Source organism: Haematobia irritans, chromosome 2 (genome assembly GCF_050003625.1).
Source record: "Haematobia irritans isolate KBUSLIRL chromosome 2, ASM5000362v1, whole genome shotgun sequence".
NCBI classification, from domain to species: domain Eukaryota; kingdom Metazoa; phylum Arthropoda; class Insecta; order Diptera; family Muscidae; genus Haematobia; species Haematobia irritans.
The window spans coordinates 93502690-93521360 of record NC_134398.1 but is presented as its reverse complement, the minus strand read 5'-3'; the positions used below and the strand labels follow the sequence as shown (position 1 = coordinate 93521360).

The following is an 18671-nucleotide window of genomic DNA, read 5'->3' as shown; positions in this document are numbered from 1 at the left end:
TTCCAATCCTTAGGAGAAATTCAAAGAACTATAGAGGATTCTATAAGATCAAAAATAAACATTTTAAAAACCGAACTAACAAATATAGAATATGCTCTGCAATGGGCTAAGGTAGGGATAGTAAATTCGTTTATACTGTCTGAAAAGGAAATTAATGAAATAAAAGATTTTTTGGATGTAGAAGAATTTCCATATAATAATTTAGAGGAAGCATTAGGATTCGCAACGATTAAAATCGCTTCTGATCACTCATCACTAATCTATATAATTAACTTGCCATCAATAGACCACACAAATTGTGAGAAAATACTAATTAAGCCTGTTAAACAAAATAATACAATCATAAAAATTAATACATATATTGTAATTAAATGTAAGAACAAAATATTTGAAATCAAAACTAATTGTACTGAGATCAATAAATTATGTATTTGCAGTAATGATAATCTCATAGATACAAGCGAAAATAATTGTGTACCATCACTTTTCAGAAACAAAGCTCATAATTGTACTTTTATTAATAATTGTACTTTTATTAATAATAACGTTCCTAAAACAGAAGAATTATATCCGGGAACTATTTTCTTGAATAAATTTGACGGAGTCATTGAAATATCCGAAGACAAAAGTTATAAACTATCGGGAACATATTTAATACAATTCCATAATGAATCAATAAAGATAGACATTCGTTTCAAAAGAAATTTCAAACCCCTTCCACCCCTTTTACAAATGTCTTCCAATAAATCACTAGTCGAAGAAGTGTTATCTTTAGAATTGATGAAAAGTTTACAAGCTAATAATATTGATAAAATAAATTTAATATCTACCAAAGGAAACGTAATGCTTTCTACTAATATCGGATTATTTATCCTATTAATATTTTTAATTTGCTTATTTATTTACAAGTACAAAAGTAAATCTGACTCAGACGTTAATATTGTAAAAGTAGTTAACGAAGAAATCAAATCAAAAACTTCTACTAGTGAAAAAAACTTCTCAAAGATTTTGTAGCTCAAACGAACTCCCAACTTTCTAACAATCGGGACGATTGATTTTACAGGGGGAGGAGTTAAGGTATGCTATCCCATACCTGTAATATTTTTTTGTATGTTTGAAGTTAAGGTATGAGTTAAGGTATGTTACCCCATACCTATAATATTTTTTTTGTTTGATTCATACACGCGCTGTTATTAAATGCTGAATCAACGGTCACCCAAATTGTAAACCGATATTCTATATATATTGCAACGGCATGGGAACATAATTTAGCTAACGTTGCGTCTACGATAATATTGAAACAGAAATGAAAAGTAATGGTGGTAGATATTAAGCATTCAGTTTAAGTCCAGCATTGTAAAACATAAGTTGAAAAATGAATAATAAATAAAATTATATTTTTTTAAACTAAAAACGACCGAATGTTATAATTTGCATGTTGTCGTTTCGAGAGCAAACTTGAATCGAAGCTAGTTCTAAGATAAATATCATCCTCTCCAGAGTCTTAAGTAGGAATGATGATAAGCTGATTGGTCGGAAATCCTTCGCATTCGAGTGAGAGGCTTTTCCCGCTTTAGGTATGAAAACGACTTTTGATTCTCTCCACTTTTCTGGAATATATGCTAAGTTTACACATCGTTTATATATCACCGTCAACCAGGGGATATTTCTTTCAGCCACTGCCTGTAACTCCGCCGGAGTAATTCCATCAAGCCTTTGACGTATTCTCAATACTGATACAGTAATCATCCCAAGAGTTTTGTTGAGACCTTCTCAGTTCTCGTTTATATGCTCTCAGATTCATCTTGTAAGTGTCCCAATCCTCCGGAGCTCTTGTGGACTTTGCTTTGTTAAAGAGCTTGCTGTAGGATTTCCTCATATTACTTAACTCCGTAGTCCACCATGGCGGCCGATTTTTCCCCCTTGGCTTCCCTTTAGGGCATGCAGCTTTCAGTGAAATGTTGAAGGCCTTAGTAATCCTCTCCACTGCGTGTTCGATAACTTGCACAGTGCTCATATTTGTCTCTGGTATTTCCGGTATCATCATATTGAACGATTCCCTTTACCTATTCCAGTCAGCTTTCCTAACATTTGGCGGAAATGTGGTCTTGGTGGTATGAACATCAAATTTGAAACTGATGTAGCGATGATCTGAGAAGCTGTGTTCACTTAAAACATAACACTCAGATATCATTTCATTCAGTTCTTGCGAGGCCAAGGTGATGTCCAAAACCTCTTGCCTGTTTTTAGTGACAAAGGTTGGGGCATCTCCCTTGTTGCAAACTACCAGATTAGTACGCAAAATAAACTCTATTAGCGACTCTCCCCTTGCATTAGTATCACTACTTCCCCATATAGTATGATGCGCATTCGCATCGCATCCCATAATGAGTTTCGTCTTTGTTTTCAGTGACTCCTCAACTAAGGTCTTAACGGCACATGGAGGCATCTCCCTGTCATGTCCCATATAGACCGAAGATACCCAATATTTGCATTTGGCTATTTCTAAATTGGCAACGACAGTGTCTGCATTGCACATTGAAGGAAGCAGAAACAAGTTAAGCTCGTTTTTAGCAATTATACAGGCTCGATTTACATCATTACCAGTATACTGCAATAGTTTGAACCCCGGAGTACTTAATTCACGTATTTTGTTTCTATAAACATATGGTTCTTGAATAAGAACTATATCTATATCCCCTTTCATCAGGAGAACTTTTAAGACAGCACATGCAGCCTTACAATGATGAAGATTTATCTGGAGGATCCGTAGGACCATCGAGATTTTCAACAACCGTCACAACAGCCGCTTCAATCGAGTCATCAAGAATGTCCTCTTCACATCGGATCTCGGTGACTCTCGCAATAATCATAGGTTCAACTTTGGTGAGTTCTGAGGCAATAGAAACCTCCTCTCGCATACGGTGTCTATCCATGTCTTCAACTTTGGTATCTCCCTCGACTTCGCAAGAGGATCCGCTTACTTCTGATTCAGACAGAGGCTTGTCCATTTCTGAATCCTTTAGCTGATCGTTTTTATATACCTTCATTTGGATGAAAGCCATAACATACACGGCCCTGGGACTTTGCTAGATGTGGCAAAGACTGAGCGTTCAATATAAACACTGCATGCCGTCTTGGTCCATCCACTTCATTCAAACGGCCAACCTTCCAATCAGCTGTTGGAAGATCTGGATTGCATCGTTTCAGTCTATTTAAAATAGATTCAGGGTCAGAAGGGTTTGTAGGTATCCACGCATGTGCTCTAGGTCTAGCCGGTACGTCCAATGCTCCTTTATTGATGATAGCCATCACAAGGCTGTCTTTAGCAACTCGTTCCCTTTTCCAGCCTCAAGAATTCCTTGAGCCCATTTTAAGGAATCGCTTTGTTTAGCCGACAGCGTGCTTGGGTCGACTGATCCTAACTTCTTTAGGATAAACAAAGCATTTCTGCGTTCCTTGAATCTCTTTCGTGAGGGATTACCTCCTTTTGATGTCGTTACCTTAGAAAAAGTACGACTTGTCAAAGTGTCGCCACCTGTCGACCCATCCACAGGTCGACTAATTAGGCCTAACTCTTGGTCATTACCCAAATTTATAACTCCAGTCGATACCCGTCCACTGGGCCCTGAAGTTAGCAACCCAGTGGATGACTTTGCATTTCGCTGCATGGTGGCTTAATATCCCACCACACTTGAAATTCTTAGTAGGTACCTATTACGATGAGTTTATCCGCTATTAAAAAACACGTCCGTTCCGTTCGACGGTTGAATAATAATTGGTTACATTCATTATTTAACTTTATGTCTCACTCTCTAAACACATATATGTTTATAGTCTATTTCTAAATTAATATATGGTTGCATCCAAGCATATTATATTTACAAACATTTTATGTCCCAAACATAATATGTTCTAACATATTAACATATATGTCCCAAACATGTAATGCTAGTTTATGAACATTATATGCTTGCACTTAAAAATATTGTGTTTAAAAATTTGAGTTCCAAACATATAATTTTTACACCCAAACATATGAAAAACAGTCTTTTTCGTCCGTGTACATGTACTCCTTATAACGCTGACTTTATAGCTCAAAGATTTTCTTTCGTGGTAATTTTGAAGGCTGCTCCACATTTCTATTGCAGTTCTGCATTCCAATAAGCATCATTTCAATTTTCCAAGTGAAAAAATTATTGGCATTCAGTTTAGCCACCACTAATTTAAAATCAGTTGCCATTTTCAAAAACTGCAGATGTTTAGTAATACCGTCTTTCTGGGCCCATAACCTGTATAAAAACGCCGTGGAATTTGTGTTAAAGTACGGATTAATAAACAAAAAATCGTTATTGACAAAGAGGACTTATTTGATCAATTACTTAAACCGGAAAAAGGATGAGATAACAAAGACTAAAATAACATAAGCATAAGATAAATGATAATCGATCGATAACATGAATACAGTAATCCCTCGATTTACGTCGTCTCGGTTTACGTTGTTTCGATTTACGTCGTCAAATTTTTTGTTCCTTCAAACTTCGATTTACGACGCCATTCGATTTACGTCGTCGACTTTTTTGCCCACATTATAAAAAACGCCTTCCATAAGTACAATAAGTGTCAACGATGATGACATCGAAACATTTTTTTTCTGAAATTCTTACTGAATTGCCTTTATTTTTGAAGATTTTTTATTATGTACACACACATACATACATAAATGGACTTAGGAATAAGTATGAGCAATTTTTAATTCGGTTTACGTCGTTTCGATTAACGTCGTCAAATTCCGGAACCAATCACGACGTAAATCGAGGGATTACTGTATATCTCTAGTACGATAACGATATCAATTTAGAATGTTACAAACAGTAAAAGTCAACTATTTCAACATTCCATTTCATCCTCATCGCAACCACAGACTCGTAAGTGACACTGCAACAATCGCCAACTGTGATAGTATTTTGCCATCACTATTGTTAAAAGAGCCATTTCATGTTTTGTAAAACACCAAGTACAACTAGCTTCTTATAATTTATTTACATAAAAATGATAATGAAGTGCTGAAAACATAGTTATTTCGCTTAAAATTGTGAAAGGTATATTGGTGAACAATTTTTGACTTTCCAAATGGAATAAAATGATAGTTTTTCAAATATTTTTCCAGACACTCTGCCTCCATTGGGAATAAAAGCACTGGCTGATAGACGCTACAACATGTAACTTGCAACTTGTAACTCAACATCAATCTTTTATTAATGCATAAAAATATGTTAAATGTGATGTGATAATCGTATAAATGTTATATTTGTTATATTTATGAGAATTTATAAATGTTTAATAAAATTAATAAACATCTAAACAATCGTGTTTACTTGACCACAATGATTCTTTTACAACTATCTTAAAATGCACTTTGTCTGATTGTTTGAAGGGGCTCTTATTGGCGTCCTTCTAAATGTATCCAGAAGGGCACCTAATAATTGCACTCATGCGATACTTTTTTGTAGTAACTTGACGTGGTACAACTTCTCAATAGTGACGGCGCTTTTCCGAGGAGTTTTGGATATCGTATACGTCTGTTTTCGACGTAGTGGGGATTCTCAGAAGCGCCTCCAAATTCAAAAAATATTGGCAGGGAAATTCGACATAAATAATGCACTAACCAGCTTATCTACCGCAGACCAAAATTTATTGGAAAACGAGCTACCTGTGTGTGTACGGTTGACAATAAACAAAAAGCTCAACAACTTCTCGTCCGTTTACTCCTTGCCCTCTCGTCCCACCCACTGGTCGTGTGCGCCAATCCAGCGCACGATATTGGCCAATTCGGTGTTGATACACCCAGAAATCAAATTCGTTGCCTCAACCGAATTATTTGCCAACCGAAAGCGGGTGGTTCTATCAACAAACATATCAATGATATTTGTCAGCACAACTAACATTTGGAAATTGTAAATGCATGGTAGTATGTTGGATTAATTTTGCATTGATTGTCGCACTCTCGTAATAATTGTTTGGTTTGTTGGTGTAACCGCCTTCAATGTTACTTATTATTACCCTAACCAATTGTTAGATATTCTTACCAAATTCCAATATTAAATAAAAAGCGCAGATAATATTGAGATTTTATTTACTTATTACAAAATTTAATAAATTGTGAAAATAAATACAAAATAGATTGGCTGCTAACAACAAAGGTTTTTAACCTATATGTGAGATCAATTTACAGATGGATGAAATAAAGCTTGTTTATTTTTATAGGGGTATTTTTGTACATCAATGGCAGATGGTTATTAGTGGTCAAACTACAAAACCTAATTCAATATATACTTACCAGATATTTCCTCCTCTAAATATAAATACAGATCGATTTAGAACTGCCGTTTACTCGTTCTAGAATTTTATGTGCTCAATACAATAGAAAAGCTCGCTTGCTGTAAAAAGTATTTGTGTTTGTTGGTGTATGAAGCCTGCAAATTGTATGGAAACTTTTATAATACTGTTTTTACTAAATTTGTACGATACTTACCTTAAGCCAAATTCTAGTCTACACTTGTTAATGCGTAAGGTTTTGTTCAATTTATTAAATAAGTACATTTAATGACGTTGTTTCTCGTTTTGTAAATTTTGTAGTGTCATACCATTTAAATTGTCAATGTTGATATTACCATTTATTTGTTGCAACAACTACCTTACGTGCATCCCATGACTGAACTAAAATTCTTTTAGTATATTCAACTTTTGGTTATAAATACTAACCATTTGTTGATTCCCATGCTGTGGGTCTTACTATGCTGGTGGTTAGCTCCACAATTTTATGAAACATAAAACTAAATTGAAGGTTATGGGAATTCCTATTTGATTTTGTGAACTTTTTTACAGTTGTGTGGATATAATGGGGGAAATTATCAAAACATTGTTCTTGTAACAAACAATAAGTTAGTGTCATTATCTCCTTATTGTAATGATCGAATTGCAACCAACCAGTTCTCTGGGTCAAGGAATTTTAATGTGGCAGATAACTTTATTTCGGGGCTTACCGCTGTAGAACGCATTTTCAGGGCAAGCACATCCTTTATTTTGTCCATTACATAGTTGAATGCTCCCTTCGATAATCTGAAATTTTTAATAAAACTAACAACACACTCATTCAGGCGGTTAAATAAACATATTTATTAACTTTTATCCGAAAGCGATGATATATTTATGCCATCTCCCAATATTCTCAACACTATCCATTTTATTGTATTTACTAATTTTTTTTTTGTTTATCAATTTTTGAGAATCACTGATAATGCTGACAAATTACACCTTTTTTATTATTCGTAAGTGGTGCCATTTTACGTTATAAACTAGCTACACATTTTAGTGCATTCGATAGTATTACATAGTACGAAAGAAAATTTGAATCGAAAACAATTATCGAATAAAATTAATTATCGCAACGAATTACATAGTAACACCCCAGGACTGTGACGGAAAGTGTAGTCCACCTGACGAAACAATACACGTGTGTACCAGAACAGACACGAATAAATAATAAAAACAAATTCTAATTAAGGGAGAATTACCCAGATTAAGTTCATGGTGGCGTTAGTTGCGAATGTTTTGAAAAGAACTGTATACGAATTAGGTCTTAAGTAAGTTTGCTGGTTTTAGAGTGCTCAAAAATGAATTGCATAGGTTGAAGTTAACATAACATTTATTTATTCCTTCCAATGAATATTACAAATATTGATACATATAAAGTCTTAACCTAAAGGAAAGGAATGCGTGCATGTCTACCAATGGAATATAAAATGATCATAATCGCTTTCACGATATAAACCACGATCATAACGGAGATGCACTATGATATTCGTGTTATGTTTTGGTATTAGTCAATTAGTCGTTTGACTTCCTGTTTGAAGTAAGCAAATTAACAGCTGTTATAGCATCGGGAAACATTGAATGATAATTTAGAAGCGGAACATAAGAAGCACCAATAACACGACCTGCAAACCAACGCCCATGTAAAGCGTTTACTGCTAATACAGCAGTTGTTATACTAGGGCATTTTACATATACGTTTCCAGTAGGTGTAACTTTATCTACAAAAATATGTAATACACCACCATGTTTTGAACATTCATCGATAACATCATCTCTTATTTCTAAATCCCAATTAGGATTGGTTTCTGTACGTGGGTCAAACATATTTGATAACAAGAAGCATTGCGTCGCAATAGGAGGATTTTGTGATTGAGTGTTAATGGGTACCGGTTGTGGGGCGGTAGCAAGTAGTGCATTCGCGGCGGCCTGAGGAACAGCAAGCCCTGCACCTTCAGCTAATTTAAACATTAGTTGTAGTCGACCAGTTGCTCCTAGATCAATGCCACTCCTATCCATTTCATCGGTATCAAGGGATGATGTGTTCATGTCCAATCTTTCGGTTACGTTGCCTACTTTCATTGGGCGACCTGCCAATTCAAAACCATTCAATTGTTCTAAAGCCTTTTTAGCATCTTCTGCGTTGTGATACTGTAAATTATAAAATACATTTTTTATTAGAGCACTAAATCAACAAATAGAACACTAAGTTACTAAAAAGTTACACGATTATTGTATTAACTAATCATCTATTTCAAAGTCAGCATAATTTAATATACGGATATAAAATCGATAAATGGATGCATTTCTTTCATAATCATGTAATAACATTGTTAACCACAAAAAGATCAAAATCGAATCTAGAAGATTCAGCTTAAAATTTTCCTAACAGTTCATTACTTTTTATCAACAGATTTTTATGGGTAATGTCAATGCTGCATAATTGTCATTTTTGGAGCTAGTTTTAATAATTTACAGTATCAATGTTTAGAATACGTACCGTTATAAAGCCGTATCCTTTGGAGCGTCCTGTTTCGGTATCCATTATCAACTGTATTGTATCAATTTTTCCAAAGGGTTCAAATATGCCTCGGAGCATGTCTTCCGTTATGTCGAAATGCAATGACCCAACATACAAACGCATTGGTCCTGTATGGTTTTTTGGCGTAAATGTTGGTACTGCATTTGCTATGCGATTTTTTTCAGCTTGCGTGTGTTGCACAACTATTGGAATTCCCAATAATCTTTGCCCTGACAGGCCTAAAGCTAGTGCAACCGACTCCGGATCTTTAAATTCAATATATGCGATGCCCTTAAAACGTTTTGTCTTATTGCAAGTTATGAGTCGAACATCTCGTACTTTTCCAACGCTGGAAAAAAATTCTTCGAGATCACGTGCTCTAACACGCTGAGACAATTGCATACAAAATATTGTGCGAGCATCACGTTCTTCGGGACTGAGTTCTGTTTGCGGGGACCGATCCGATCCCAAGCCATTTGGTGGTGTGCGGCCTCTCCTGTATGGTCTTGGCGATCCACTGTGTCGTCGACTGTTCAATAAACGTAAATGAAAATGAAAAGTTTATAATAAACCGTAAATATACCTTCTTTCCCTTGATCGGGAACGCCTATATGACCGGCTTCGACCACGTTCTCTAATGGGGCTGAGATCTCTGCGTCGGCGATCTTTGGAGCGACTGCGACGATAGTCCCGGGATCGGCTTACTCTTCTTTCTGAACGGGTTCGACTACTTCTATCCTTGGATCGAGTTCGTCTTCTCTCACGTGAACGACTTTTTCCTCGAGCTTCCCGCGGTGATCGGCTCCTATTGCGTTCTCTGCCTCTTTCGCGAGAAGATCTGTTACGTTCCCTGTCCTTTTCTCTATCTCTTTCCTTTGAACGATCTCTATATTTACCTTTTTCACGGTATTTTTTGGTATCATCATCATGTGATCTGGATCGGCTTCTGTTCAGAAAAAATGTAACAAATAAATCTTTTGTGATTATCGCATATTAGATAATTATTAATTTACCAATAAAATTGATTTGGTTTTGCTATTCGTTTTTATAAGCAATAAATAAATAAATGCTTTAAAAATAAATCCAAAAGCAATGGGAATACACAATTTTAGTTTTAAGTTATTGACCGTCAACCATGTTAATGCAGTGACAGGTATGTCACTAGTTCGTAGCTCTTCAGTATTTTCATTCAAATCTTCATTAAAAGTCTGTTTGGGCCAAAGATTTTCGTTAAGACAAAGGAATCCTCGTCCATTTTTCCATTTAACTTCCATATTCTTTGCATTAAAAGTTTGGCCGTTATCATGAAGTCAGCTAGAAATCCAAAGGGGTCAAAAATTGACATCGTAAGACTCAGCAATTCTCTTTTCGTAGGACGTTTTTTAAGGGTTAAGATTTCTGGCTTAACTTTATTAAGCTTCAAAACGAATGTAAATGTGTCAAGACTTCACTGACCAACAGTATTCTGTTATCCTTCTTTTACGACATTTATATTGTCCATAAGTTATCCATCACCATATAAATGCATTACCTTGTGCGAGTTCGACAGTATCTTTCTTAGATCAAAACCTCCATTTTTGTGTATTCTAATAACGTCTCCAATAACTTCCACACATTCTTTCTCATTTTTGAATGAGTCAACGTAATCGTCGACATAGTGTCTATTAACAATTCCTTGCTCTCGGAAATTTTCACAAACTGGGCTATAGTTGGAGAGCAGGTGGCACCAAACATAATCCTTTACATAACATATATATATATATCAACGTCCTGAGAAGTATTGCCATTCCGCCATAAAAATCGCTGTTATTGTTCATCTTCCTTTGGAATTTTAATCTGAAGGAACATCTCCTTTATATCGCCAACTACTGCGACTTTAGTTTCCCGGAATTTCATCAGGGTACGGTATTATATATATATATATATATATATATATATATATATATATATATATATATATATATATATATATATATATATATATATATATATATATATATATATATATATATATATATATATATATATATATATATATATATATATATATATATATATATATATATATATATATATATATATATATATATATATATATATATATATATATATATATATATATATATATATATATATATATATATATATATATATATATATATATATATATATATATATATATATATATATATATATATATATATATATATATAATATATATATATATATATATATATATATATATATATATATATATATTATATATATATATATATATATATATATATATATATATATATATATATATATATATATATATATATATATATATATATATATATATATATATATATATATATATATATATATATATATATATATATATATATATATATATATATATATATATATATATATATATATATATATATATATATATATATATATATATATATATATATTATATATATATATATATATATATATATATATATATTATATATATATATATATATATATATATATATATATATATATATATATATATATAATATATATATATATATATATATATATATATATATATATATATATATATATAATATATATATATATATATATATATATATATATATATATATATATATATATATATATATATATATATATATATATATATATATATATATATATATATATATATATATATATATATATATATATATATATATATATATATATATATATATATAATATATATATATATATATATATATATATATATATATATATATATATATATATATATATATATATATATATATATATATATATATATATATATATATATATATATATATATATATATATATATATATATATATATATATATATATATATATATATTATATATATATATATATATATATATATATATATATATATATATATATATATATATATATATATATATATATATATATATATATATATATATATATATATATATATATATATATATATATATATATATATATATATATATATATATATATATATATATATATATATATATATATATATATATATATTGAGTGGTGTCTTGGTTCAGTCGATTTTACGCTTCTGATTGCTGATTTTATGTAATGAAGTTGATCTGTAGGATTTAGAGTAGAATCCTCCTTAAAAAATCACCGGGTAGTTGTATTTGTTCTCCAAAAAGAATTTCTGCAGGGCATGCATGTTTTATTTAGTTAATTGGACCTAAATTCATTGATGTAAAGAAGAAAACCTTTTTAAATTTTTATCCCAACGTTACGTCACAGTGAATTAAGATATTGCAAATCTGTAACTAACGCTTAAATTGTCAGTGTCCTCTTTAACATTTATTGTTCTGTCAATCTTTTGTTTTTCGTAAACTTTCTAAGGTTAGTCTCTTTCTGCCCTTATTTTTCCTCTCTAGTAAGCGCACGTTTTCAAAATCAGCTGTGCGTTCATGGCGCAATACATGTTGTGATAATGCTGTACTCTCCTTTTTCTTTTCTATGTCCATTCGATGTTCAGTTACTCTTGTGTGTAAATTTCGTTTTGTAGTTCCTATGTATAAGAGATCGCATGGTTCATTATTGTTGCCTCTGAATGGAATTTCGTAAACATTGCTTTGTCGTTGTTTGTCAATTGAGGTTTTTTTTTTACTTTCGAGAAGATGCAACTGAGTGTGAAAAACATATGTATTTAGTTTGTATTATTGGCTTCAGATGTTTTTTGTCGGCTAGTGCAGGTACGTACCGCACACTAAAAAAAACTTTTTCAGCTGTTACGTTATTTTGGTCTTTGATTAAGTCAAGTTCTTGTGAGCTGTATTTGATTTTTCCTTTTATTTCGTTTATAAATTCTTCAATTAGTTTCTTCGGGAATGAGTTTATTGAAAAGATTCTTGTGATTCCCTTTTTCGCTAATTGAAAGTATTCGGTGAATTAAGCTTTTTAAACGGACAATCTGAATATAAAATTAAAATAGAAATGAATACTCTTGTGTGTAAATTTCGTTTTGTTGTTCCTATAAGATATCGCATGGTTCATTATTGTTGAATCTGCATGGAATTTCGTAAACAACATTGCTTTGTTGTTGTTTGTCAATTGGGGTTTTTACTTTCGAGAAGATGCAACTGAGTGTGAAGTTGTGCTTATAAGCAAAACATATGTTTTTAGTTTGTATTATTGCCTTCAGATGTTTTTTGTCGGTTAGTCCAGGTACGTACTGTACACTATACGTTATTTTGGTCTTTGATTGATAAATTTCGTTCTTGTCCAATATGAAGTTCTGTAGATTGTTCTTCAGTTGTAACGAATTCTTGATATTATATTTCTCCGATACTAGTCTTCTTAATATTTGTCCAATGTATTTTGACAATCCGTAGCAAGGAACATTGATAGAGGAAACGATAGGTCTAAGTGGCATGTTTGGTTTACGGATTTTGGGTAATCCGTATATTCTGGTTGCAGCAGCTGAGGAGCAATGTAATTTTTCATTTTTCCCATTGATCAATAAAGTTAAGTTTGAAGAGTGAGTTTAGTTCATCAACATCAATAAATCGAAATCGATTATCTGCCTTCCTTCCACTACCAATATTACGTATAGTTTTCCATGTTTGTCTGGAATCCAGAGAAGTTTAAAAACTATATCGGTAGTATTCAATCTTTCAATCTTGTCGAAGGGTTTCGAGAACTTCTGCTCGTAAAATGATATCTTCTTATTTAACAGATCTTGTGGGAACTACCTTCTCAACACTTCTACTTTATTTACTTGTTAGTTTAATATATTACATAATCTTAGCATGCTTTGGATTTTTGGTGAAAAATATGTTTTGGCATTTTCTAAAATGAAATTTTCAGTTTTCGGTTTTGAAATTAAGAGTAATTCGAAATACATTTCTTTTATTTAAATTGTAAAAGCTACCTACAATTTGGTGACCCCTAAATAAGATTATTTCGAAGATGTCAACAGAAAACATTTCAAAAAACAACAGCAGTCATCCTGTAAACAATGTAGGCATTGAATCCGCAAGAATCGCGAAACTTTCAGCATTTTGGAAAGAAGAACCAGCCATATGGTTCTTACAAGTTGAGGCTACATTTCGTCTTCACGGAATTACACAAGACTCTACCAAATATGAATATCTCGTCGCAAATTTGGGTCCCTCCGTACTTTTTATGGTGAAACACTTAACAGGTTGGCTGATAAGTCCCCGGTCTAACAAAGAAAAACACATTTTTTTGTCAAAATTCGTTTTTATTATTCAACATAGTTCCCTTCAAGAGCGATACAACGATTATAACGACCTTCCAATTTGTTGATACCATTTTGGTAGTACTCCTTCGGTTTTGCCTCAAAATAGGCCTCAGTTTCGGCGATCATCCTTTTGAGGTCTGAGAACAAGAAAAAGTCGCTGGGACCAGATCTGGAGAATACGGTGGGTGGGGAAGCAATTCGAAGCCCAATTCATGAATTTTTGCCATCGTTCTCAATGACTTCTGGCACGGTGCGTTGTCTTTGTGGAACAATACTTTTTTCTTCTTCATATGGGACCGTTTTGCCGCGATTTCGACCTTCAAACGCTCCAATAACGCCATATAATAGTCACTGTTGATGGTTTTTCCCTTCTCAAGATAATCGATAAAAAATATTCATTGCGCATCCCAAAAAACAGAGGCCATTACTTTGCCAGCGGACTTTTGAGTCTTTCAACGCTTCGGAGACGGTTCACCGGTCGCTGTCCACTCTGCCGACTGTCGATTGGACTCAGGAGTGTAGTGATGCAGCCATGTTTCATCCATTATCACATATCGACGGAAAAACTCGGGTGTATTACGAGTTAACAGCTGCAAACACCGCTCAGAATCATCAACACGTTGTTGTTTTTGGTAAAATGTGAGCTCGCGCGGCACCCATTTTGCATATCTTTAAGGCGTCTGCAATCTTGATCAACTTCATTTTACGGTCATTCAAAATCATTTTGTGGATTTTTTTGATGTTTTCGTCGGTAACCACCTCTTTTGGGCGTCCACTGCGTTCACCGTCCTCCGTGCTTATTTCACCACGCTTGAATTTTGCATACCAATCAATTATTGTTTATTTCCCTGGGCAGAGTCCGGAAACTCATTATCAAGCCAAGTTTTTTTCCACCGTATTTTTTCCCTTCGGAAACAGTATTTTATCAAAACATGAAATTCCTTTTTTTCCATTTTTTTTTTCACAATAACAAAAGTTGCGTCACAAAAGACGCCCTATCTCACAAACTAATTGACTTACAGACGTCAAATTTTGACACGAATCATTTGAAGGTTGGTACTATATAAAATAATATGCATTTAATACTAGCGACGCCATCTATGTGTCAGACCCGGGACTTATCAGCCAACCTGTTATTGTTGGACACATCAATCACGAATAAGTATGATGCGATGAAGAAACGCATAACCGATTCCTTCGCCGAATCAGCAGAAAATCAAATCAAGCGCATACTAAGCGGCATAGAATTAGGTTCTGATGAGGTATTAAGGACTTTATTTTTAGAGCGTTTGCCAGAGAAAATACGAAGTATTTTAGCGGTCTGTGATACTCAGGAAATAGACCAGTTAGGCGTACGAGCAGATAGAATCATGGAAACCCTCTCGACTTCAACGACATGTTTCGTCTCAGAGTTGCAACAAACTTCAACATCCAGAAATTTAACGACCAAAATGGACGAGCTGATTGCCAGAATAGATGCTTTGGAGTCCCGCACTAGACAAAACAAACATTAGACTACAGAAGACTGTCGGAATCTCAAGAAGAAGACCCACAGTTTAAAGAGATTAACACCCTTATTCCTGAAGTCGCCCTCGCCGTCGCTTTTTGTCGCTTTTCGTCAGTCGCCACTAATTGGTATTCCGTTCGTCGATATATTCTGCTATCGAAGAAAATCGGTATTCCTGGTGTCGCTTTTTGTCGCCAACGTCGTCGCTTTTTGTCGCCTTTAAATTTATCAGCGACGAGTTTAGTGTTTAATTTCTGAAGAAGTTTTTTTGACTTTATTAATCGAACAATTGAAAAATAAATGTAAAAAATGGAAATTGGTAAGAGGTGAAGTGACTAATCTTCAACAATTACAAAAAATGGGAAAAATCAGTATATATAGCAGTTATGGTCATCACATTTAAATCATAAAAAAGAACACTGTACAATTAAAGTAAACGTGTTGATTTTCAATTCCATTTATTTTTAATAGAAATCCTTCAAGGCTAATGTATTTTATTTAGCACCAAACTTAGGTAACAATTGTGTCGAACTTTGAATGATCCTTGGACACATAATGTCAACGTCGTTCCAATTGTATATGCCGGATGTTATTGTCCTAATGTAGATATCTATATCATTTCCCGAGTCAAATTTATCATTTATTTTGATTTTCCACGTCAACATTGGATTACAAACAAACAGCATTTTAAACACAAATAATTAAAATTCAGTTTTGCACATCAGCTGATTGTTTTCTTTCACGATGATCCTTGTGCCATTGATCTCAGCGTCGTCGCCATCTTTGTAGTTTTGGAAGCTTTAACTGTCGTCGAATATATATCCACATTTTTTCCGCGTCAAATTAAATATTTTTTCTTGATTTTCCGACTTAGAATTGCGTCAGAAATAAAAATATTTTAAACCGAAAAAATTAAAATTCTTTTTTTGCACATCAGCTGATTGTTTTCTAGTGATATCGGCCTCTTATTACGGAGTATTGTAATTGGTACAAAAAGTAATCGTCTTCGTCGCCGTCGCCACTTCGCAGGAATACCAAATGAATGACGAGACGACTTAAAAGCGACAGACGACAAACAGCGACGATGAGAGCGAGGGCGACTTCAGGAATAAGGGTGTAAATGTAAGAGCAAGACGATAATTGCGGTAAATATTCCAAACACTGACATTAAGATATGGTGCGACGTCTCAACAGGTGTTTCCCTTCCGATTCTTCCAAACGAATTCCGAAAGCAAGCATTTTACAATATACATAGCCTTTCACATCCACGTAAACTGATCGCAAAGAAATTTTATTGGACTTCTATGAATAAAGATATTAATGAATGGGCTCGAGGTTGTTTGGAATGTCAACGCTGCAAAATCACCAAGCACAACAAAACTGATTTTGGCAAGTTTTCACCGACAACATCTCGTTTTGTTGTGGTACATTTGGATATCGTGGGACCACTACCTCCATCTGAAGGATTTACATATCTGCTAACATACATGGGTCGTTTCAGTCGTTGGCCAGAAGCAATTCCTTTGCCCGATATAAGAGCTGAAACTGTCTTCACCGCATTTTACAACAATTGGATATGTCGATACGGAATACCAAATTCCACTGATAGAGGAAGTCAATTTACATCTCACATGTTTAAAGAAATAGCTAAATGTGGCATTGCACACAATTTTACAACCTCATTTCACCCCCAATCAAACGGACTTGTAGAACGTTTTCATAGAGTTTTGAAATCAGCATTAACATGTGCGGAAGATATTCAGTGGACAAACACTCTCAACACAGTTCTACTAGGTATCAGGTCTATTACTAAAGAGGACATAGGAGCATGCCCTGCAGAAATTCTTTTTGGAGAACAAATACAACTACCCGGTGATTTTTTAAGGAGGATTCTACTCTAAATCCTACAGATCAACTTCATTACATAAAATCAGCAATCAGAAGCGTAAAATCGACTGAACCAAGACACCACTCAATATATATATATATATATATATATATATATATATATATATATATATATATATATATATATATATATATATATATATATATATATATATATATATATATATATATATATATATATATATATATATATATATATATATATATATATATATATATATATATATATATATATATATATATATATATATATATATATATATATATATATATATATATATATATATATATATATATATATATATATATATATATATATATATATATATAATATATATATATATATATATATATATATATATATATATATATACATATATATATATATATATATATATATATATACATATATATATATATATATATATATATATAATATATATATATATATATATATACATATATATATATATATATATATATATATACATATATATATATATATATATATATATATATATATATATATATATATATATATATATATATATATATATATATATATATATATATATAATATATATATATATATATATATATATATATATATATATATATATATATATATATATATATATATATATATATATATATATATATATATATATATATATATATATATATATATATATATATATATATATATATATAAATATATATATATATATATATATTATATATATAATATATATATATATATATATATATATATATATATATATATATATATATATATATATATATATATATATATATATATATATATATATATATATATATATATATATATATATATATATATATATATATATATATATATATATATATATATATATATATATATATATATATATATATATATATATATATATATATATATATATATATATATATATATATATATATATATATATATATATATATATATATATATATATATATATATATATATATATATATATATATATATATATATATATATATATATATATATATATATAATATATA

The 18671-nt window shown here is 31.7% G+C and overlaps 1 protein-coding gene and 1 long non-coding RNA gene across 2 annotated transcripts in view; both read right to left on the bottom strand.

The window, feature by feature from the left end:
* Positions 1-18671, bottom strand: part of LOC142223325 (uncharacterized) — a 238076-nt gene that overhangs the window by 76061 nt on the left and 143344 nt on the right. The gene's annotated exons all lie outside the window — the stretch shown is intronic.
* On the bottom strand, positions 7691-9842 carry Caper (RNA-binding protein 39-like protein Caper; the record flags this gene model as incomplete). The annotated part of the gene is given in 3 exon segments (XM_075295611.1): positions 7691-8526; positions 8876-9425; positions 9480-9842. Coding segments are annotated over 3 exon segments (1549 nt in total), but the record flags the coding sequence as incomplete, so codon positions are not given.